Here is a 23,466-nt window from a genome sequence, read left to right as displayed (position 1 = left end):
GCTTGGGACCTTGAACCAGGAGCTAGAAGTTTCAGGCTATAGGCCAGCTCACAGACGAGTCAGGAGCTGCTGCTGGCGGTAGTGCTGCTTATCTGAACATCTGGGAGCTGCTCTTTGCTCTGGGCCTCATTTATTCCTGAGGCTGGGTCTGTTGTTCACTGCTGATCAGAGATGTTGCCCAGGCTCACGGGGTACTGTGCATCTCTGGGAGCCTATCAGGGAGTGTTCTGCTGGTGTGAACCTGCCTATCACCATTCTGTTAACACCTTTGGTTAGGGCACCCTTCGTATTCACCCTCTTGTGCTGAGGGACGTGGTATCTGCTTATGGTGTGCAGGTGCGTGAATGATTTGAGGAGGAGCCAGAAGAGAGGTTCATGTCCCAGAGACCCTGCAGCCTGCCGACTTCCAGGTGATGGAGGCTAGGCTGCCTCTGGGCTGCACCTTGCAGATGCCCTGAAGGTGATGAGGCCTCTTTGAGGTCCCAGTGTGTGTGGAGACGCTTATGTTTTCAGAGTTGTACAGTCACTCCTTTCCCTGGGAAGCACTAATGCTGAATCAGAACAGTTTTGACTCCAGACTCTAGGTCAGTTCACAGAGATGTGGAAATGGCAGGGCTGGGGTTTTACATTTCCAGGGTGTTATGATTTCAGTTAGGCCTGTCTCCCATGGTGAGAACAAGGAGTTTCCCCACTGCAAAAGAAAAAGAATGTATCTGGCCTGTGTCCTGGCTTCTGGCACAGAGCTCCTTGGAAGTTTCTGAGTATTAGAGTGCCTTATGTTATTCTCAGGGAGCCCCTCTTCCTTCACATCCACTTGTGCTAATGAGGTGCCCCCTAGATAGGCTAGGGATGGGGCTTTCACCAGAAAGACCCGGAGACCAGAAGATTGGGAATGTTGGCCCCACCCACTGACCTCTGGGTAGTCGACTGGGAATGGCTGAGGACTGGCTGAGGACATCTCATGACAGTGATGTTGGGAGAGCTCCATGTTGGTGGACTCACACACTCCAGCTCTATGCGGATGAAGCTCCTGCACTGGGGACTTTTGGGGATGTCATCTATTGTAGTTTAGATCTAAAATGTCCTCCAAAAGCTCACAAATGGGGCTTTTAGAAGGTGTTTGGATTGTAAGGGCTCTAACATCAGTGTATTAATCCATTGCTGAAATCATAATTTGGTGACATTATTGGGAAGTAATGATAACTTAGGAGGTGCAAACTTAAGGGACTGGTCACAGAGGCATGACTTGGGGACTGTACCAGTCCCTGCTCTTCCTCTCTGGCTCTCTCCTCTCACTCTGCTTCCTGGCTGTCATTCCCCACCATGATGCTCCTGTCTTGGAACCAACTGACCATGTACTGAAACCTCTGCAACCATGAGCCAAAATGAACCTTTCCTCTAAGTTGTGTGTGTCAGGTATTTTGTCCTAGCAGTGAAAAAGTGACTAATACTTCTCTCTACATACTTCATCTAGGTGTATTTTTAATAATAAACCTGTAAATGTAAGTGTAATCATCTCCTTTTATGTAGGGAAGATACGATCTAAGACCCCAGCAGATCCCTGACACCATGGATACCCCCGAGCCCTTTATATGCTGTTTTTTCCTGCACATACATATCTGTGATAAAGTTTAATTTATAAACAGGCACACTAAGAGATTAACAGTAACTAATAGGGTAGAGCAATTGTAATAATGTACCCATTAAAGTTATATGAATAGGATTTCTTCCTTCTCAAAAATATCTTATCATACTGTATTCCCTACCCTTATGGAACTTGGGTGTCCCCTTCAGTGGCTTCTCTTTAGGCTCTCCGAATTGCAGTATCACTCCTCTTCCATTTGGGGGCATTGTTAAGAAAAGCAAGGGTCACTTGGCCACAAGCATTGCAGTTCCAGGGTAGTTGACTGAATGATCAGGACAGCTGCTGTCAGTGAGTGACTAAGGGATGGGATGATTCATGACTCAAGTAGGATGGGCAGGAGCTCAGGCTTCCGTCACGCTACTCAGGATGGCATATAATTTTAGACTTATATGCGTCGTTATTTTTCTAGGACTTTCTATTTCATATTTTAAATAGCTGAAGTTGACTGTGCACTGTAAGGACAGCTTGTACTCCAGATAAATAATGTCAGAGCTGAATCAAATTGTGCAAAACCTGCTGGTGTCAGAATCCACCTGCTCTGGCTGATGGGACAAATAAAACTTCAGGTCTGACTCAGATGCAAGGTCCTTCATGCTCTTACCCAAGGTGTGTTCATAGGCATGAATAGCATTTTCCTAAAGGCTGAATAACATGCCCCATCCCTGTCCTCGGAAATCTTGTACATGTGTCAGGACTCAGCTGAGTCGTAGGTTGATTAAAACACATGGGCAGTGCTTTTGAGTAACTTGGAATCCATCACGTTGAGGATTGATGTATCTTCCTGCTTGAGCATAGCAAGAGTAAAGGGTTGTGCATCATTTATGCGTGTGGCTTTGGAGTGATTAGGCCTTCTCAGGGTGGGGCCGATGCTGTCAGCTCAAGTCTGCACTGGAGAACCTGTCTTGGTGTAAGCGGCTGTGCTGGCCCCACTGCTGCTGGCTGCCCTGAGCTGTGGCGCCCTGGGCTTGTCAGGGTCTAGTGTTCTCTTCTAGAGCATTTGCTCACACAGATGCGTGAAGACCCAAGATGCAGAGGGTGGTGGCAGCCCCGCTGTGACAGGGATGGGCCCCCAGTGCAGAAGGAGCGCTCAGGATCCACAGAACCAGCCTCAGAGTCCCAAGCAGGACAGGCATCCCCACGCTTGTTTCTAACTTCTCTCGTTGGAAAACTACAGCCAGGTTAGGATTTTCAAAAGTGCCTTTTGGATTTCTGAAAGTACTTATAGTGAGATTATAACTTTAAAACACATACATACCTTTGTGGATTTTTCACTGTTTCCTATAATGAGCATTTATTTATTGTCATGGCAAAAGTCTTAAAAAGTACTTTCTGTCACTGCATTGAAGTCCTTCTGAGCACCAGTAGGGATTCTGGCGGGCCATGGCATTGTTTACAACCCGGTGTCAGGCCATCTCCCCGTGGTCCTGTTCGTGAGAAGGCCTGGAGTGGCTGGCTGGTGGGAAAGGTTGCTTGGGCCTGCCAGTGGCCTCCCAGTCGTCCTTCTGACCCCCGATATGCCCAGTGTCATACGTGTGACTCTCCAAGTGGCACACGAGTAGCCATGTTCCACCCACAGAGCCTTCTGCGTGTCTTGTCACCTCCAGAGACCACTTTGGAGCTCCTTGGGACTTGTTTTCTGGCCTTGGAGTTTGAGCTTCTGCAGCGACGTGCAGGGGCTGGTCACACTGGGCATTACCCCTCTTCTTACAGTCAGCCTGATGCTGTTTCTGTCAGCACTGTGAAGTTCTGACTCCACAAGTTCCGTGGCTGTCCTGTGAAGCTGCGCCTTCCGCCCTTAAGCCAGTGACAAGTGACCATTTGGCACAGGCCTTACTCGTACACAAACTATCGCAGGGCATTTTATATGATCTGTCAGAAGCTGATTTCAAAAGAAAAGTTTGGTTTCTGGAAACGTTGCCCCCTCCCCTCCCCTCCCTCCCCTCTCCCCTCCCCTCCCTCCCCTCTCCCCTCCCCTCCCTCCGCTCCCCTTCTTTCTCCCCCTTTCCTTTCCTTCCTGTGTGGGAGAACATGGGCCACCTTGTGCAGTCTAAGCACAGCCTGCACCAAGCTTAGATGGTGGGCAGGTTCCAGCCTTGTCTTCTCAGCAAGTCAGAATAGACGGCACTTTTGAATACAATCTAAAACTGGGTTAAAAAGAAACAGTTTTGTGATTCCGTGATTCGTGAGGCACCCGCTAAGACATTTTTCTCAAAGGAGATGAGCACGTGTCTCCAGCACATTCCCTTTCTTGCTGCCCAGTGCGGCCACACAGGCTTTGGGCCTTGTCCCCAGGCTGCATTTCTGTTACCATCCAGACCTAGCTCTTCTGTTTTTATTGTGTGAATGCTTTTCGTTTCTTGCAGGAAAGCCCACTTCTGATAAACACAAGTAGATACTAGGTGGTTGCTAAACAGAAGTAAACCAAAATAGCTAAGCTAGATGCCCTTAGGCCAGGAATTGGAGTTTGCTGTATCTTAACTGGGGACTGTTTTGATTATTCTACAAAGGCCCTTTCATTTTCTCTGGCAAGTAAAAATAATCCGTGGTGGAATCAAAACTGTCCTCCTTTAAAAGTAAGAAAGACTTGTGCATTTCCATTGTTTGTTGAGAATTGTTCCTTGCTAACGCGCACTATAAGGCATTTTTGCTGAAATGCATGAAGTTCCTGAAGCCAGTGCCTTCTCTGTTCTCCAGATGGTCTTTCTGGCCGAGACCAGCCAGTGGAGCTGCTGAACCCTGCCCGCGTGAACCACATGCCCAGCACGGGTAAGTCCGCACGCCCTGCCTGTGGTCTGAGGCGCTGCTTTGTTGAGGGAGCATGGTGAGAGGGGCGAGGCGTGGGCTGGCAGGTTCCTGGCATTGTGGGCACTCTCACTTACCCTGGGGTCAGAGACCTTGCCTCGATGCAGTCTAAGTGGCAGAGAAGCACCGGTCTGAAGGAAGTGTTCTGCCCAGGGACCGACTGCCTGTTTTCACTTTAAGTCCAGGCACTGGTCCAGTGAGGGTCTGTGGGAAGAGTTCTGAGCTTGCGTGGGTTCCAGTCTGGGGCTGGGAGCCCCACACTGTGGTGTGGTCAGGCTGCTGGCCAGCTTCATTGCTCTGGGCAATTCTCGTGTCATCCATGGGCCTTTGGGTTCTGGTGGTAAACTGAGTTAGAGATTGCTCTCTGTCAAGCACCTTTCCGTTTTTAACCCCCCAAAAATTGACTGTAATTATAAATCTAAGTATTACAATTGAAACAGTGTTTTCTAAGTCTGTATGAAATAGAGACATTTTTGTTTTCTTCTTCTGTAAAACCCCTTCCACCATGTAAAATCCTTCAAATCTTGAACCCAGAGCACGAGTCCCCTTCTTCCAGGGCTCGAGGTCTTAGGATAAAGCCTGGCTCTCCTGCAGGCCCAGTGCTAAGTGAATTGCAGTCCTTGTCCCGCACATGTGCCATTGCCCTGTCTGGTGGCCTGGTCTCTGGCCCACGTTCTGTTGCCACACCTTCACACCTTCTCTGGCGGTATAGCTCCCACCCAAGAAGCGAAAGCTGGCGAGGAGAGGTTTCTTCTCTGAGGTGGGCCTAGGCCTTCCTGGAATTTCCCCAGACACAGAGCTGCAGAGGCGTGTTAGCTGTGCCCAGCAGTCTCATTTCCTTCTTGGGGTCTGGGCTCTGCCACTGCAGTCCTCCCCATTGCTCCCTCATGAAAAGCTGACTGCCCAACACAGTGAATCTGTCTTGGGGAGCTTTAAATGTCTTGTAGAGATGCTCATTTTTTAAAGTTGGGCTCATGTAAGCAGTCTTTTTACTGTCTCTGGAGTTAGCTTTGCCTGTGTTGTTTTTGTTTACACTGAGTCCTTGTGAGGGCCAGACATTTCGAGGCAGTGTCCTGGTGCTGGTGTGGAAGAGTTTTTCAGATGGCTTAATGGACTGTGAGAAGATGGTAAATATGTCGCGTTTCCAAGCAAACCAGAAAAGATGGGCTTCCCTGGATTTTCTGCCTGTTAACGGAGACCGAATCCCCAGCTTACTGTGAGAATGGACCATGGAATTCAGTGTCGGCCAGAGTGAACCTGCTAACCTGCTGTTGCTTTTTGGCTTTGTGATCTTAGCCATGTTGCTAACCAGGCCTGTTTTGTTTAGATGGGGTAATGCATCTCTGCAGAGTTCTCACAAAGATCAAATGTGTATGTCAGCTTTTATATGTGTCAGTGATTCCTCGATACATGTGGTTTCTTAATGTCACTTTAACTAATTTTGAAGATGGTGTGGGAGGCAGGTATGACATGCCAGTTCAAGAACCCAACATTTGCCATGGCTGTTTACCCTCATTCTCCCTCTGAGGACTGAGAGATGGAGGGCCAGGAAGGGTGCCCTGTGAGAATGGTGGTCCTCATTAGCCTCCTTGTAGCTGGGTTCCCATTGGGGAGTGGAAGGACAGTCTGTGTTTCCTGGTGTTGACTGCATAGTTTTGCATTGTTAGAGGTTGGAGTGTTTGTAGCATTTCCACTGTTATGAGCAGCTGGCAGAGAGAGGTGTGTGTGGCACATCCATCGTGGAGCCTGCGTGTTGCCATTGCCTTAGAGCTGCTAATGGTGGGGGCGCTCTGGCCACTTGAACCCAGTATAGAATTTCTCAAGGAAGTTCTCATCTCAGGTTATGAATTACTTTAAAAATTGATATGAGAATGTCTTTAAAGTTACATTTTTTAGATGTGAAAGTCAAAACCTTTTTAGGTGTATTTTTATGTCAGTCTCAATTTTCTGTTGTACATTTCCTAAAAGTTGAATTTAATCTCCCCTGTTCTTTTTATATTTGGAAATATGAAACAAACATGTAAGATAAAACTGAGGAATTCTTCCAACTGGAGCTTGTACTATGTACAGATACACTTTCCTGTGAATACAAAAAGTGCTCAGACAACCCCACCACTCCAGTTGACCATTCCTTGTCATGAACAGTGGAATACTCAAAGCAAAGTTTCCAGATTGTTGTGTTGTTTTTATTTTTACATACTCTTAACTTCTAGCAGAGTTTCACTTCAAATAAAGAGGCTTTACCTGTGCTCTTTATTTGTGTGCCATCTTAAATTGAGACTTTCAGTTACACCAGGAGAGCTTTCCCTCTGTTGGAAAAATCTGTGCTGGATGAAAATGCTACTTGTTTGGGATTAATTTTGAGGTTTTTTCAACTTCCTTCCACTTATATGTAAATAAGACTTTTCTTCTTTCTGTATCCCTTTTCCTATTTTTTAAAAAAATCTTAGAGTACCTGCCTGGCAAACTCAAGGTCCTGAGTTCGATCCCTGGTACCAGAAAAAAAAAAAATCTTAGGGCTATGGTATAGCTCCATGGAAGAGTGCTTGCCTAGCATGCACAAGACCCTGAGTTCAATTACCAGCATCACACAAAGAAATTAATTGTAAAGTAGTTTTAAGATAAAAGAAAAAAGACAGAAAACTCATTTGGCTTTATAGCAGACTTGTAGTCTTCTCGATAATATTTTTTTTTAAAGAAATAAAATATTGCTGCCAGGACCAGGCTATATCTTCTCCCTTCCCTCTGGTGGTCCATGTCCTTGTCAGCGAGTAGAAGGGCAGCCCCTACATGGGCACGCAGTACAGAGGCAGAGCCAGCATAGGCCTGTTTTGTGGGAGAGGAGATGTTGGGGCTTGAGGACAGAAGACAGGGTGGGAGATAGTCAACTAGGAGAATGAGTTCAGGTACAGGCCAGCAAAATACCAAATTAGGGTCACGTACCCAACTGCATTAAGGGCTCACATTAGAGGAAGCTTGAAAAAGCTAGCAAATCATTTATTTCTGAATCACTGTAAATTTTGACTTTTCCTTCATTATAAAAAATGCATACTTATTGTAGAGAATTGACATTGTACCCTGTGCTGAGTGTTGGTTTCCAGAACTGGAGGGCGAGCCAGCCCAGAGCTGGATGGTGCAGATGCTGGTAAACCCTGAGTGAATTCACAGAGAATACCCAGGAGCCAAGCAGAGGAACACAAAGCCCAAATAACAATAGGACAGGTGTCCAAAGCCCTTTCTGGAGACTGGATGGCACACTGAGGGCTTTGTATACATGCCCTTCACTGTGCTTTGTCGTCAGTCTGTCTCAGTCTGAAGGAAAACGGGGTCCTCAGCTCCAAGGTCACTTTTCCAGGGTCATTCAGTGTAGAAATCATGGGGCAAGGACTCATCTCTCTCGGGTTTGTGCTACTGGGGATAACAACACCCTTAGAAACACTGTGCCCACCTGCCCCAGGGGGTGGGGTGGGAAGCAGAGGCCCTTCCTGTGTCCCTGAGGCCACTGTGCCAGAAAGCGTCTTCCAAAGCCCCTGGGACTCTGGCAAGGCTGCACTGTTTGGTGTGGTGCTCAAGAAAGTATCTCTCCCTCCAAGAGCTTTATTTTTAAGATTTCACATCAAAAGTACAATTTTTAAGAGAAAATTCTGCAATCTTAAAGGGGAGAAAGGACAGAAATGGAAGAGAACATCTCTAAAATAGTGAAAAGAAGCTGGGGAACCCAGAATCACAAAGGGATGTGACTCCTGTGCCAAAAGAGCAGTCACCGGGCTTCTTGACACTGCTCTTGAATTTGGACAGGAGCTGCTGAGGCTGTCAGGAGCCCGAAGCTCAGGTTGCCTCCCCGTGTGGTCTGCTGTCTGGCTTGATGAGAGGCACTTGGGTCACGTACACAAGTGAGACCCACATGTCCCTGGAGGAAGGCTCAGAAACCTAGTGACTGCTCTAATACACACGGCCCTGCTAGCAAGGCTTTGGTTGCAGTAGTCCTACTCCTTTCCTACTGGGAATTGCCCTGTGTACTTCCAGTGTGCAGCCGGAGTTCTGGGCTTCGGACAGGGCGGAGTGAAGGACTATATGGCGGTGACCTTGGCGGTACCTGAGGATGGCCCTGCCGAAGTGCCAGGCAGGGCAGGGAGGAAGAGTATGTCTTAGACTCCTGACGCGTGGAGGTCGCACTGTTCTCCTGATTGGCTTTCTCGGTGACCACTCCTCTGTGACCCCAGGCTGGCAACAGGAGTGTGGGCACATGAACAGGCCCACACCCACTGTTCTGCGTAGCCCTCTCCACCAGCAGAGCGTGCCGCCCAATTGGCTTTTTATATTTATTTATTTAATGTTTTGTTTTGGGTTGTATTTTTATTTTTGTAGGCACAATAAAAAAAGAGAACAGGGCTTGTCTTCCTTGGGTCACACCAACATTGAGAGTTTTGTGTGCACACTCACATACACACACACACACACGCACGCACGCACGCATGCACACACACACCCTTCCCGCCTGCTTTGACTCTCCAGAGCAGCCCTTTCTCTCTCCGGCAGTTTACGTTCCACCACTGGGAATAGTCCCTTGTGGTAGCCCCCTCCCTCCTGTTGGCTTCGGGAGCTCACGGGGACCGTTCCACACAGCTGTGTCTGGGGCTGCTGTGGGGCCAGGAGCAGCATCTCTGAGGTAGCGTAAGTGCACATGTGGTTTGGTCTGATGTCTTTTTCTTCTCACTCTCTCAGTTAGGGATTTATCCCTGCCCTTCCCTTTGGGGCTGGGTAGTACAGGAAGCCCACCAGCTCTCACTCCCAGCCCCTGCACCCCCGCCACCCCGACAGGGTGTGACTGGCACAGTGGGGACGTGAATCGAGGCTGCCCTCCAAGCGGCTCAGAGACCTGCCTTCTGACCTGTAGTCCTGCCGCCATGCCGATGCTGAGTGGCCCATTTTCCTAGGTGGAGGCTTATGCTCCGGGCAGTTTCCTCACTCCATGTCTGCCTCTGTTCCCGGCAGCTGTCTTTGGGGCACAGTGCTGTCCGTCTGTCCACCTGAGCTCTGCCCTCTGTGGTAAGTCTTGTCCTAGCCGGTGACCCTGCTGTCGCTCACCTTTGGAAGAGGTGGCCCCTCTGAGGCTGTGGGACCCCGAGGAGCACTGAGGTGCTGGCAGCTGAAGCTCCAAGGCCTGCCCCTCCCTGTACCCTCACTGGAAGGGTTGGAGGCTGGGTACCAGCGTCCCAGGACCAGAAGGTCAGGGGGCCTCGCATGTAGCTTGTGACAGCTCAGTTCCTGCTTCCACCCCCGTGCCCTCTCCTTGTCCAGAAAGGGGTTTCCAGCTTTGCCGGCTCCCTTTGCAGGAGTCCCAGGAACCCACACTCCATGAGTAGAGATGTTCCACCTCCTGCTTGGGCCTGCCTCTGCCTCCCTTCAGGGTCCTGGTGCTCCCAGCCTGTGCCCCTGAGCACATTGCGGCTGTAGCCCTGCTGCCATTCCCTTGGCCACCTCTTGCTTGGGAGCCAGTCTGTCGGTGTCCAAAGGGGCAGCTTCCCAGTGTTCATCCATGTTTTTCTGATTTCTTGTGCACAGCGTTGTTTTATCTCTCATTTGTGTTTTGTTTGTATTGGTGTTGGCTTTGTCTTCTTAAACCACACGCTTACTGATTTAGTGGAGTCTTGGAGGGGGTAGAATAATGATGGTGTTCCCTCTGCCATTTTTCACCAGAAAGGCCCCTGCGACTCTCAGATGAGCCCGTGGCTGGCTGAACCCAACTGTGGACTGGGCTCTGTTTTCTGCCAGCCTTGTTTTCCAGCTGTGTTCTTCCAATATCCCCAATGCCTGAGGGAGAAAGATAAAGGCCTTCCCCATCCCGGGTAGAAATTAGATTGTTGGGTTATTTATGTTTAGCACAAGTGTTCCACCCCATTATGTTTCATGTTGTCGCTGTTGTAGCCCAGTCACAGAGAGCTCAGTGCCGCCTGCAGGAGGAGTGCAAGCAGTGCAGTGCAGGGCAGGCAGCCCTTGGTCGTGGTGCTCGGAGGCCCAGGGTGGCTGCCTGAACACGCCTGTCCGTGCTCCAGGTGCCCCTGAGCCGCCGCTCAGCCGCACAGAGCCTGGCATCTGCAGCTGGCAACTGGCGGCTTCTCCGTTTTCCAGGACGAAAACACGTAGGGGCCTCAGCAGTGACCCCAAGGTCTGCCCTGATGTAGAAAGTAGAGGATGTTGCTCTCTGTGGGTGTTTGTGCGTCCCGAGCTGTGATGAGAAGGAAGACAGGCCTTGATTTCCAGTGTTCATGCATCAGCGGAGTCACTGATGTTTCCCTGACTGCCAGGGCCCTGTCCAGGGGTGGATTGTGTGCAGTGGGACACCATTTGTGGTCGAATCACTTGTTATCTTTTTCTCTTATTGCTGGTTTTTTATTATATGCTTTAAAGCTTTGGAGTAGTAAAATGTGTCCAAGCAGTGTCTGAAGCAGCCCAGCCAGGACAAGGGAGTGCTCTTGTTGACGCTGGCCCATCTTAGGTGGTCTTGGCCCAGCTGAAATGACTCCAGAGGCCGCACTTGAAACTCCCATGCTGTTTTCCTCAACCCAGTGCCATCCTCCAGAGAGGCCAGTGCTGTATTTACACTTCTGGACCTCAAAACTACACTCACACACTGTCAAGCACTGTGCGGAGCCAAGCTTGGCCTCTGTGTTCCCAGCAGGAGCCCCGTGACCAGGTGAGGGCAGACTGGAGGGTCCCTGGGTGGTGCGTCCTAGGTGTGTGGCTGGAGGAGCACGGTGGCCCTCCTGGTCTGGTCAGGAGCCTGAGGGAGGGGCTGCCTCCTTTCCAGCCCCACACGAGTCTTAAGCTTCATGCAGCCACCACGGGAAACCAAGAGCCCTGCCTTCCACACCTCCGCCCGCCCGCCCCCCCCCCCCCCGCGGCTCTCCCTCCCTCCCTCCGTTTCCACCCTGAGCTGCACCTGGCTGGGAGATGGTGCCCTAGGGCCTTTGAGGGGACACATGGAAAGGGCAGGGGTGGACACTGGCCTGCACTGGCCCCGGCTTTCCTGTCAGAGACCCCACTTCGCTTTCTGGGTTGGGCGCTGGCATTCTCCTTCATTAATTCCTGTTCTTAGCTCTGTTCTATCTTCTTTGGGCTTATTTGGATATTCTCATTCTAACTTCTTGGGTTGAACATTCACCTCATTAATTTTATACTTTCTTCCTCTTCGGTGAAGTGTTTAAGGTTATACAGTTCCCTTTGGGTAGAAATGGCTCTGCTTTTGATAAGTTCTAATTTGTAACATTTAATTTAGAAAGTATATTACATTAATACTTGGTACAATATTAATGTTTCTCAGGAGAGTTATCTGTAAATTTGTTTTACAGTTTTTTCTTTCAAAAATGATATTTAGAAGTGTTTTTTACTTCTGAAAGCATGAGTTTTCCAGGTAATCTTTTCTTACTGGATTCTTTAATTGTGAATGGTTAGAAGCCACGGGGCCTTTGAGTTTGCCGAGTCGGCCTGTGGTCAGTGGTGTGTGTCAGAGGACAGCCTCCCTTTTGTTGGGTACTGGCTTTCAAGGGGACTGGGGGGATCTGCCAGAGCTTTAGAAGGATGAGGCTGAGTGCCCTGGAGGGTGATGAGCCTGAGGGGATTCAGGAAGGACTGGCTGGAAGCCTTAGACTCCTCACTCCATTCCCGGTGGTCTCTGGTGCTGGGGATTGACCCCAGAGCCTTCACACTGAGCTGCATCCCAACCGGTTTTTTTTGTTTGTTTGTTTGGTACCGGGAATCAAACTCAGGTCCTTGTACTTTCGGGGCAGGCAGCGGAACCACTGAGCACTGAGCTAAATCCCTGGCCCGCCCAGCTGTTTTTTATTTTGAGACAAGGTCTCTAAGTTGTTAAATTGCCCAGCCTGGGCTGGAACTTGTAATCAGTCGTCTTGCCTCGTCCTCCCATAGTGCTGGAATTATAGGCATGCCCCACCGCACCTGGCTCGTACTGGGTGCATCATCTAGTGGCCAGGCATTTATGGTTAATGCAGAGACCTCTGTGGCTGTGCTGGGAGGAGGAGAGGACAGCAGTAAATGTGGGGAGTCACTTGGGGAACCAGGAGAGCAGCAGACGTGGAAAGGGCTGGATTCTATACCTGCAGTTAGGGCAGGCCTCCCTGAGAAGGGGAAGGGATTTGAGCAACATTGGAAGGTGGAGCCAGTCAGGGGGACTTGTGGGGGAAGTGCCAGGTGGTACCCTGGGGCCAGCTAGCAGGTCAGAGGTGGAGGAGCTATGGAGGGAGGCTGGCCTGTGAGTGACAGTCACCAATGCGCTTCCTGATGTCCTAGGCAGTTAGGTTTTCCCTCTGGCACCTTGGAGGTTCCTAGAGGTGTGAGCAGAGAGACACCACGTAAGGCATGCCGTGGGGTGTGCTGGTGGCAATGTGGAGCAGGGGTGCCCGGGCAGTAGGGAGACCCGTCGGAGGCCAACAGCAAGCCAGGCAGGGGTGGCAGCTCGGCTGGGTGGGAATGGAGAACATCATTCAGACTTTGGAAATATTTAACAGTCCTTAGGACTTCCTGAGGTTGCATGTAGGCTGTGGGGGAACACCAAGTCAAGGGTAGTCCAGGGTTTTGTCTTGGAGGATCTGGATAGTGGAGTGGGGAGTGTGGATGGAGCCAGCCTGGCAGGGTTTGGGTATTCCTGACACACACGCTGTTAAATGCAGATTAGGCAACTGTGAGCTTGAGCTGGACATGGGAGGGGCCTGGGCCTTGAGGGGCTGGAGGTAGCAGTACAGTTTCTAACAAAACTCCCCTCGGTGTTGTGGACTCTGGGGCTTGTGCCATAGGATGGGGTTGGACCCAAGAGTGAGTGAGAGCCCCCCCCTCCCCCCGCCATAAAGCAGCAGTCATCCGCTTTCCTTAGGACTTGCTCAGGGTTTGGCGCTGCTGCTGCTGCTGAGTAATGGTGATGACAGTGATGGCATCTGGTCCCTTTCCAAGGGCTGCTGCTGTCCTTGATCTGAGCTCTGCCTGTTCACTGGCAGCTGCTTCTCTTGGGATGTTCCACTGTAGGTACAGGTTAGGGGACGGGCGGACATGCCGGGTGACTCCTCACAGTCACACTTAAGCTCCCAGGGATTGCTCAAATGCTAACATCTGAACCCTGCCTTCCCCAGCCCCACCTTTCCAGCTGCTTCAGGACTGGTTCCCCCTCCCCTGGTGACCCACAATACCCTCGGAGGATGCTGCACTCTTGATTGGACCATTGAACTCAAGTTGGGTTGCAGCAGTTTCTAGAAGCCCAGCCAGACGGTGCCAAGCTGGAAGGGCCTGCTTGCCCCACAATTACAGCCTTTAGTCCACCTTCTCGCTGTCCTCTCCTCTCCTTCCGCCAAGCGCAAGAAACATCTTCTATTTTTAAATATTTCAACTGTTAGTGTTAGGTAATAGTGGTTCCTACTATGGCCCAGCTGTTAGATGAAATACATAAGCAAACGTTTGGAGGTTGCTAGGAAGGAAACTCTGAAATGCATTCTTGTGTAAACTCACCTTACGTAACTAGAACGGCAAAGATGATTACAGATAAGATTTGTAGCCTTCTCAGACCACTGCAACTATTTTTAATGTTCCAATTATGTATTTTTACCCACTGAGCTGAGGGCAGTTGCTTGCTTTCTGAGTAGTGTGAGGATTCCGTGGTGCTCTGCAGCACTGGAGGGAGCGTGGTTCCAGGTGGCACGGCTGGGCCTGGGCCTGGGCATCCAGGCCCACAGGTGAATGGCTTGATCGGCTGCCGCCAGCACTGCTGCCTGCGACATCCGGCCAGGAGGACTAGCGAGATAGTCCGCACTCGGTAGTACAACATTAGCTTTGTTGTTGCTGTTCTAGTGGCTGCACTTACATATGAGAACTTAAAGTACATTTTGCCAGTTTTAGCAGGGTGAGGCCTCATTCTATTTATGGTTTCCAGGAAGTACATTTGTGTATATCTTGAACACCACACTACCAACGGCCCGCCAGGTTTTTATTTACAGCTCTCTCCCTCATTTGCATTTGCAAATACTGTATTTTTATAAAATGTTTTTCCTTCTTGGGGATATAGAACCAATTAGAAATGTTTAAAGGATTTTGTAAGGAGCTTGGGGGGAGTTCTGAAGTAGTGAATAGGGGAAATCCAGTCTGTGCTTCATTGTTGAGCCGCGAAGCTCAGGAGCACACATGGTCAGTCACTTCCAGCAGACCCTCTTCGTGCGTCCAACACCGAGCGCCCACACAGCCAGCTGCCCCAGACCGCGTCCCGGCTTCGCGGAGTGAGGGCAGCTGGTCCGTGACGTTTCTGAGCACACCTTCCTCATAGCATGGGGTGTCCTCTCACACCTAGGCTGGGAGCTTCTTAGGCGGCAGGTTCACAGCCACCCTCCACTGGGTGCGGGGCAGCAAGAACTGCACTTTTTGTTGGAGTCAAATCTGGGACGTGCTCACAGGTAAAGTCTTCTTCGTTGTTGACATTGCGTGTTTCTCTGCAGAGAAGGGCAGTGCAAGTGATCATGGGAATAGTTTTGTTCCTTTGTCATCTGTGATAGCTTCCGGAGTGTCCACTTGTCATTTAATAGGCATTTTGAAAAATTGTGCCCGGAAGAGAGTCAAACCAAGCTGTGAGGTACCGTACAGAAGCAGCTTGCTGTCTGCAGTGACTTCGGCTGACAAGTGAAATGCTTGAGTTGATCGTGCATTCGCGGAATCCTCCAGGATATCCACAGATGCAAACACGGCCGTCCCTCAGGGCTAGGAGGTCATGTGTCTTGCCCTCTGCACATGGCAGTGCAGCTGGAGGTGAGCCTGGGCACAGGGAGAGCTGGCAGCTCACCTTCCCAGCAGGCTCTGCTCACCTAGAGCAGGTGCAGGGACTCAAAAATCCCTCCCCCTTTCTTTCTCCTTTCTTTTTCTTTTGGTGGCCTCTGTTGTTTGGAGCTGTGATTATTTCCAGGGGTTTCCTGAGATGATTGTAGCTCCACTCCTGGTGTGGTAGAGGCTGGTACTTGATGGCCCCTTTGGCCTGTACCGGTCCCTTTCCTGACAGTCTGCATCAGGAAACCAGCTGGATTCCTCGGGGCTCCTCCCTCTGTTTCTACCCTTTATTTTCCTAAGTTGTATCTGCCTTGCTGGAAGCAAGGATCATCACAGTCTGACATGGTTTTCAACATCTACAGAGGAAGTATTTGAGACAGCTACAGATGGAGTGGGTGAAGGAATCTGGTGGGTGAGAGGGCTGCTGTGCTTCACTCCCGCTGTCAGGTGTCACCACGAGCAGGAGAAGGTGCATCCAGGGCGCGCACAGGGAGCGCTCCAGCTCGGCCCGGACCACCACCTTGCTTCGAGGCAGGTAATGATGAGACAGTGCTACAGCCACACACACAAGCGCCAAGGCCGTACCTGCCCAGGGTGTGTGGGCCTCTCTGTGATGCCTTGGCAGCTTCCTGTGAATCTGTAATCAGTTTTAAAAATGTATGTTACTAGTGAGGGAAACCTGCCTCTTAAAAATAGAAAACTCATTTCCAGTCTTTTATCAACTTAAAGTTGAAAGATTTCATTACATAGGATTAGAAAGCAAGCAGAAAGATAGATATGTTACTAATGAAGCAAAATTACTAATGCTGCTAATTACTGAAACTGTGGATTAATGAGTGTATATTACATTCTTCTGTCTCATTTTGTGTAGCACTGAAGATTTTCATAATGAAAAGTATTTGGGGTTTTTTCCCTTTTAGTGCTGCAGTCTGGTTCCTGAGAGCCTTTCCCAGCTATAGTCTTCTCCCTATTGCCCGCCTTCCCTAATAAGCATAGACAAACTTTGTCTGTCTGTCTGTCTTGAACAACATATGACTTAATTTCCTTCCTCTCTCCCTTCATTTTCCCTCCATTCTTCCTTCCCTCCCTCATCCCCCTTCTTCTTTTTTGGCCTGGCTATTGAACCTAGGGCCTCGTGCATGTTGAATATGTGCTGTCCCGCTGAGCGGCTTCTTCACCTAACCTTTATGTCCCGTGATCATTTGTTTAGACTGATTTTTAAATTACTGAAGTGTGCACAACCATGAATTATTCTCTGTGCTCAGCTTTAGTCAAGTCCTAAAAAGTCTTGTGTGTGGTATGTTAATGCTCTTATAAATTTTCTTTCATTTAGAATAGGAAGTATTTTAAGAGGCAATAGTTGAGTTTCCCTGTAGCTGGCTTTTTGTGTCTACTTGTCTCTAGTTCTTCTGCAGTGTGTTCCAGCTTAGGGCCTGCACTCTGTGTCCGTGTGTCTTACTGTGATTTCTGTTGCTGCAGCAGAATGCCTAAGATTAGGCAACTCGTGAAGGAGGGAAGTTGGCTTTCCCTCGTGGTTCCAGAGGCTGGAGAGACCAAGAGCACAGCGCCAGCATGTGGCTGGCTGCTGCTGCTTCACCTCGAGGGGCAGGGGCAGAGCAGGAGGGCGTGAAGCGCATGTGACAGGCAGAACGGGGTGCTGCCCAATGCCACCCTTGTGTTGAGGGAGCTGATCCAGCCTCGCGAGAGTGTCTGTGCTCGCTCGTGAGGGCAGAGCCCCTGAGCTGATCACCCCACGAGGGTCCACAGCCTCTCAGCGCTGCTGCTCTGGGGACTCACTTCAGACCCTCTCCACCAAGCATTGTATGCGTCCTTCATGTGGCACTGAGCTTTGTCAATGTCCCGTGGGAGCTCCTGACACAGAATGTGAAGCCCGTCTGCCGCTGAAGTATTAATGATATTATCCCTCCTCTGTGAGCTTACTTTCCTGTCGTTGCTCTGCTCGGCGCCTACAGGGCCAACTTTAGACCCGCTGATACTGTGTTTCTGTCTGTTTCTTCTTGTTTTTCTGTACACATATCTTCTTTGTAAATTGTCAACTCCATGCTTGTGAAACTCACCTGTACCTTGTTACTGCTTGCTAGGGATTTAATCTTTGTGATGTTGGTATTCCGACCTCACATTATATTTCTTTATCCCCTGTTGGGGCTTTTCTATTCTGAATTTTTAAACTGGATGGTTTTTATTAAGAGCAAGTACAGGGCCGGGGATTTAGCTCAGTGGCGCCGCACCTGCCATGCACGCACAAGGTCTCGAGTTCGATCATGGGTACCAAAAAAAAAAGAACAAAGACAATATATTGTCTCAGTTTTATTTTTTACCCAACCTGATAATTTTTATTTCAATATACCGCATTTATATTTGGTGATACAACAGACATATTTGGTTCTGAGATTTTCGTCCAATTTTATATTCTCTTTCTTTTTTTAATGTTGCTTTTTAATACCTTATGTATGGCCTTTCTTGCCATTTCTAGGTTCACATGTCTAGTTTAGTTTCCGGGAATCCAGAAGACTCTATCCTCTTCTTAGAGCTTTTTATGGGAACATTTATCAGCTCGTGTATTTTTCCTAAACTTCGGTTTTGTGTTGTGGCAACTTTAGGCAGATTTGTTGATGTCCCCGTGAGAAATTAAACAGTTAGCATACTGTACATTTTTTTTCTGTTCCTTCTCTTTTTCATTTTCTACTCTTGTTAGTTGCAGTATTATTTTTAAATCTGGTGATTCTCTTCCTAACACCTAACTAATACACTTACTAAACTCTCACTGAGAGCAGTAAGGAAATGAGTGCCGTTAGTACCTTCCCCCAAATCCCCTTCTAAAACACAAGGACTGTTGGGCTGGCCTCTGGGGGTGTGGAAGGGCCTCTTGCTCTCCCGGACACCCCTGCCTTCTGTGTCCGCTCCGTACTGGCTTCTCGGCTGAGCTGTGTGAGGAGTGCGCCCGCTCCCTGCCTCCCCGGTGACTCTCAGTGTCTGCGGTGCCCTGAGAGCCCCCAGTGCACAGCTCCCGGGGCCCAGGGGCCCATGCTGAGGGAGCAGGGACAAGTGTGGCCTGCAGCTCTTCCCTAAACCTGTCTTTTGCTACTGGCTTCTGTTCGGCCCCATGCGGCCTTGAGTCACGGAGGAGCTGTGGGCACCTGAGGTGGCTGTGTGACCCTCCTGTGGAGGGGTCAGTGTGGCTCAGCCTCTTCTCCGCAACACTCCCAGCCTGCAGGGTCCTCGCTCCCATGGGGCCTGCTGTCCTCCAAGGGAAACAGGGTCAGAGCGTTGTCGCAGGCCAGGGGCCGCTCTGGAGGCCACTGTCAGCATCCCCAGCCCAGGCCCTCCGCGTCCTCAGTGTTCTCTCAGTGCAGGAGGATTGAAACATCTTTTAGAGCCAATGTGTTTTGGAAACTTTCTCCTTTTATTTTTCCCGTAAGGAGAGGAGTGAGAACATTTCATTTTGGTTCTTGAATGGAATCCCCCACCTAAGTGCTGCATCCATATGCATCTGTGTGTTTACACACATGTAGAAACGTGCTACTCTGCCCGGTGATGTGGGGAGCCTGGGGGAGAAGTTTTGCATAGTGTGGGCGGATGAAAATGGATAAGCCATAAAGGTGTAAGCATAAGTGTGTCACATGTGCACCTCAGAGTTCTGTATTTGACTTTCACAACAAATTAGGGGTTAACGTGTGGAAAACACAAATTTTAACAGTGAGATTGGGTGTGTGTTGCAGATATACCTTAACTTTTCTGAGCTGAGCCAAAGGTGTAAATACCCAGGCAGGACTCAGCTGAGCGTTGCCGTATCACGTTCTGAGGGTTCGCCAAACATTGGTAACTTACCGGGTGACTTTGGGTGAGCCCCGATTCCCACCTCCATGGCCAGCTGTGCTAGGCTGCTGCCTGCTGCTCCCGAGAGCCCTGCAGAGGTGCAGGCCAGCTCCCAGCCCAGTCCACGCTGGCACACTGTCCTGCCGGCCTGTTGGGTGGGACATTTTGTTCTTGTTCTTATCACAGTTGGGGTGCAGTTGTCCCTGGAGGTCTTGGGCACATTCTGGTGTGGGCCGGGGGAAGCGCCGGTGTGCTTTGGCCGGTGGAGTGCCCAGGCCCTGGGGCGGGGCCGAGTCTTCTCTGGGTCTCACGGCTCCTCATGGGACATTCAGCAGTGCCTCATCATTCCTGAGATCCGTGCCCAGGCTCCATCCCTCTTGGTGGCGTGTGGCCAGCATGACACAGGACCGTCCTCCTCTTCTGAAGCACCATGTCCTGGCACCATGCTTCTGCCCCCTTCCTTCCTCTGTCCTAGCCATGTGTCACCAGGCCCCTGCCTGCCTTAGCCTTCGATGCCCAGGGCTCATCACCATGGTGACCTCACTGGTCTCCCCGTCCACCACAGCTCGGGACACTGCCTGATGCTCCCTCTGTTAAAATGTCTCACTCATCCCGAAATGCCAGGGCTGTGACCTGGTGTTTGATCCAGAGCGCTGCTGGGCATTGTTGGGCTTCCCAGGCTTCCTGCTCTGCCCCAGACTCCTGCTTTCCCACCAGCCTTTCCCTCCAGGGCCACCAACTCCCCTTTCTCAGCCGTCCTAATGCAGCCTGGGACCAAGAGCAGCTGCTGCCCTTTACAGGTCCGAGGAGGAAGGAGCCCAAGGGAGAAAGATGTTCAGAACGGACTTCCTGGTACAGTGTGGTAAATTGACGAAAAGGTGTTTCAGTTCTGCATTTGGAAAGGATGAGATGCACATATAGTTCAGTGAGGCTATCAAGGTACAGGCAGACTCCACTGGTGCCTCTCCACTTCCGTTGCACTCACGCAGGCCCAAACCACTGGTGCCTCACACCTGGATGGTGGCAGGTGCCCCCTGCCCTGTCTCTGCTTCTTTCCTGGCCCCTGCAGTCTGATCCCAGCCTAGAAGTGGAAGGTGGCTGGCGGCATAGTCTACACTCAAAAAATGTTCACCTCCCAATCCCCAGGACCTGTGACCATGATGCCTTACATGGCAGAGGGCCTTCACCTAGGGCTCTAGATAGAGGTGGTCCTGTTCTTTTCTGGTTGGAGCCAGTCACAGGGACCTTCCAAGGGGGGATCAGGAGGACCAGTCAGGGGGCGCAGTGAGGACAGCAGAGAGGGGTAGCTGGTAGCTGTGAGGATGGGAGGAGCTAGGAGCCAAGGCTAGAGTCTCCAAAGCCTACAGAAGAAACACAGCCCTGCCAGTCCTTTGAGCTTAGCTCTGTTAACCCATTTCAGACTTCTGGCCTCCAGAAGTGTGAGAGAATCAGTGTGTACCTGGTTCACCCTGCCAAGTTTGTACTGATTTGTTGTTACATATGGCAGCCATAGGAGACTGACACACAAGCATGATTCTGTTAAGATGTAATCCAGAGTCAGCCTTTCCTTCTTGTTACTGTGACAGTGGGTTGATTTCTCCACTCCTCCGTGCCATGGTTTCCCCATCTGTAAAGTGGGACAAACGACTAGCGTCTCCCTGTGATGTTTCCCTGAAGCACTTGCTGCATAGTTCACGTGACATAGACTGTACACCCATGGATGACAGGGCAGATTCTGGGCCCGTTTGTGCTGGCCAGTCCTAGTTCTTGTGTTCTGTTTAGCTGTGTGCAGAGTGGGCTTTCCCTTGCCTGTCCCCTGGGCTTCCCTCCTATAAGTCTTGTGCTGGGTTTTTTAGCTGAGTACCTCAGGTGCCTGTTGCTGGAGTCAGGATAAGGGTTCGGGCCACCAGCTGAGCCGAAGGCCATGATATGGGGGCACATGGGTGGAGAAAGGCCGTGGGATGGAAGACAGTGGGCAAGGCAGCGGCAGGCTGCTTGGAGGTCAACAAAGAGGCCCACACTGTTCTCTGGGAGCCGTGAGGGCTGCAGGGGGCACCTTTGCTCAGTCTTTCTTAAGAGTGACTGGGTGCCCGCTACCTTACAGGAGTCTCCTCCAGCAGGCAGGCTGGGGCTGCTGGCCAGGCAGTGGCTGGGTCCTGGCCACTTCCTGGGGTCTAGGATGCTCTTGTCTGTTGTGCCCTTTCCTTGGTCTGGTCTCTTCCCCCAAAGAGGGCTCTTTCCATCCCCCTGGGGTGCAGGACCCCCCACAGTCTGCCACTCTGTGTGCCGGATTATACTGTCCTTGCTCCAGGCCAGTCCTCTGCCCAGTAACACCAAGCGTGGACGTCAGGGGGACAGAAAGGGGCAGTCCCTTGGGGGTGGAGGGGACAGTGCTGGTGGGAGCCCACCCTTGCCCCGGCTGGCAGACAAATACCCTTTCATACTAGCTTCTAGAGTGCTGTGGCCGTGGTCTCCTTGTGTGATCTGTTTTACTGGAAAGATTTATGCCTTTTTTTCTGCTTCATGTCTGAGTGGGGTGTTAGGGAGGGAGTAGGGTCAGTGCCCTTAGCCTGTGTTCTTTACAAGAAGCAATTCTTTAAATGTCAGGAGTGAAACCTCTCCCCCCAGCTGGCCGGGAGGTGTTTGGTATAAAAGCCCTTTAAACTCAGTTTCACAGTTTAAGTTAGAGATTATCTTGAGTCATGATATTCCAGAGATTCAAAACACCCCTCTTCACAAACACTTTTATCCATTTCTTTTTAAAAAAAAAACATTTTATCACTGATCTTCAAAATTAAAATCTTTCTGATTCAAACAGCACAGCAGACTCTACATTCACACTGATCATGGGGCCTTCTGGAGTCTGGGAGAGCATTTTTCATGTTTAAAGTAAATTTTATAAAGTTGACCTGCACTTGATGGTTCAAAGTACCCAGCTAAAGCGACTAGACGGCCTTCCCTCTCTTCAGTCCTAAGTCAGATTCAGGGCCCACGGGCCCAGCGCTCCCAGCTCCCTGTCATTGAGGGTGTCCTCACTGCCTTGCTGTTCGTTTGGGCCGTTTTATCCCCCAAGTTTTATGGTGAAGGCATAAGCAGCTGTGCAGGCTTTGGAGAGGTTTCGGGGTCCCAGTGCTGAAGAGTGTGTCACAGGGCTTAAAAGGGCCTGGAAGCCCTATGCAGGCAAAGTGTGGGAAGACCCTTCCTGGTCTTTCTTTCTGGTTGTGTTTTATATTTCCGGTGCTGGGGACGAGACTGGGGCCCCCACATGCTTAGGCAAGTGCTGTAACCCAGAGCTGCACCCCAGCCCTGTGGGGTTTGAAGCTGCCTCTTCACCTGATGAGTGCCTGCCTGGACTTAGAAGCCCCAGCCTTTGCTTCAGACACATGCCCAAGAGTTGGAGTGCCCACCATAGCTGGTGGCTAAGCAGAGAGGCCAGGAGCTGGAGTTTCACTGTTGCTCTTCCCTCAGGGTGAAACTCCAGGCTAAGGGTTTCTTCACCTTCCTTTCCTAAGGCCACGTGGGACCCTCCCTGTCCATGTGAAGAAAGCTGGGTGTTCTGCTGTCCCACGGCTTTGCATTGTGGAAGCAGCAGTTCTGGGTTTCTGCCCTAAGAGGATGAAAGAAACAATATATTTATTTCCTTCTACCAGAAATTTTCAATGAATTAATTTTGAATAGGCCAATTTAAAAAGGAATTTAAATGTATTTTTTGGGAAAAGCAGGTGACGACTTCAAGCGATAGTGCTCGATAATGGTGACCTGCAGGAGGACCCAGTCTCTGGACAGGATGGGCGGCAGTCCCTCCCAGAGTGGAGCCTCAGACCTCACTGCGTCCGCCACACTCCTTAAACGTCCTCTTCTTGGTACCATTACTTTGGGGACCAGCCACAGCCAAACCAAGTTGTAGCTGTGTAAGAGAAGCCAGTTGTTTCTAGAAGGGTCCCGTCCCACCCACTGCTCCCTGCCCCCGTGGCACCAGGTCCTGTCAGCTGGGGTGGGTGCAGACAGGCTCTCCTGGAGGTCTGGTGGCCGGCCTGGGGCTGCCCGTGTGGTTAGGCTGACTGGGCCTCCTGTGAAAGGCCTTCTCCCGTGGTTGACAGTTCCTCTTTTGCAGCATCTTTGAGTTAAAGGGCTTGCTTGTGTGTTGCAGAAACAAGTTCTTTGTCAGGTAGAGGGGTTTACATGTGTCCACTGTCTTCCCCGACTGGCTTTCTCTCTCCGAGGTGAACTAATGAGCCGAGATGTTCAGTTTAGGTGTAGTCAAATACATCCCTTTCATCTCTTTGACAAGAAGCGTTTTTTGCATCTTGAGTTGTGTTCTGAAAACAAGGGGATGTTTCCCAGTGGTATCTCCTATCACCCTTTCA

The 23,466-nt window shown here is 50.4% G+C and overlaps 1 protein-coding gene across 12 annotated transcripts in view; it reads left to right on the top strand.

The window, feature by feature from the left end:
* Window positions 1-23,466, top strand: part of Hdac4 (histone deacetylase 4) — a 258,092-nt gene that overhangs the window by 129,655 nt on the left and 104,971 nt on the right. For 11 of the 12 annotated variants that reach the window (XM_004868416.4, XM_021247427.2, XM_087209560.1 and 8 more), the window contains one exon: window positions 4,340-4,411. The exons of the other annotated variant lie outside the window; for it this stretch is intronic. In XM_004868416.4, the coding sequence (XP_004868473.1) occupies window positions 4,340-4,411 (72 nt within the window). The remainder of the gene's footprint in view (window positions 1-4,339; window positions 4,412-23,466) is intronic. 12 annotated transcript variants of the gene reach the window in all.

This window comes from Heterocephalus glaber, unplaced genomic scaffold (genome assembly GCF_053883595.1).
Source record: "Heterocephalus glaber isolate CG9 unplaced genomic scaffold, H.glaber_assembly_v1.0 deba00001004, whole genome shotgun sequence".
NCBI lineage: Eukaryota > Metazoa > Chordata > Mammalia > Rodentia > Bathyergidae > Heterocephalus > Heterocephalus glaber.
This window is presented reverse-complemented; position numbering and strand designations above follow the sequence as displayed.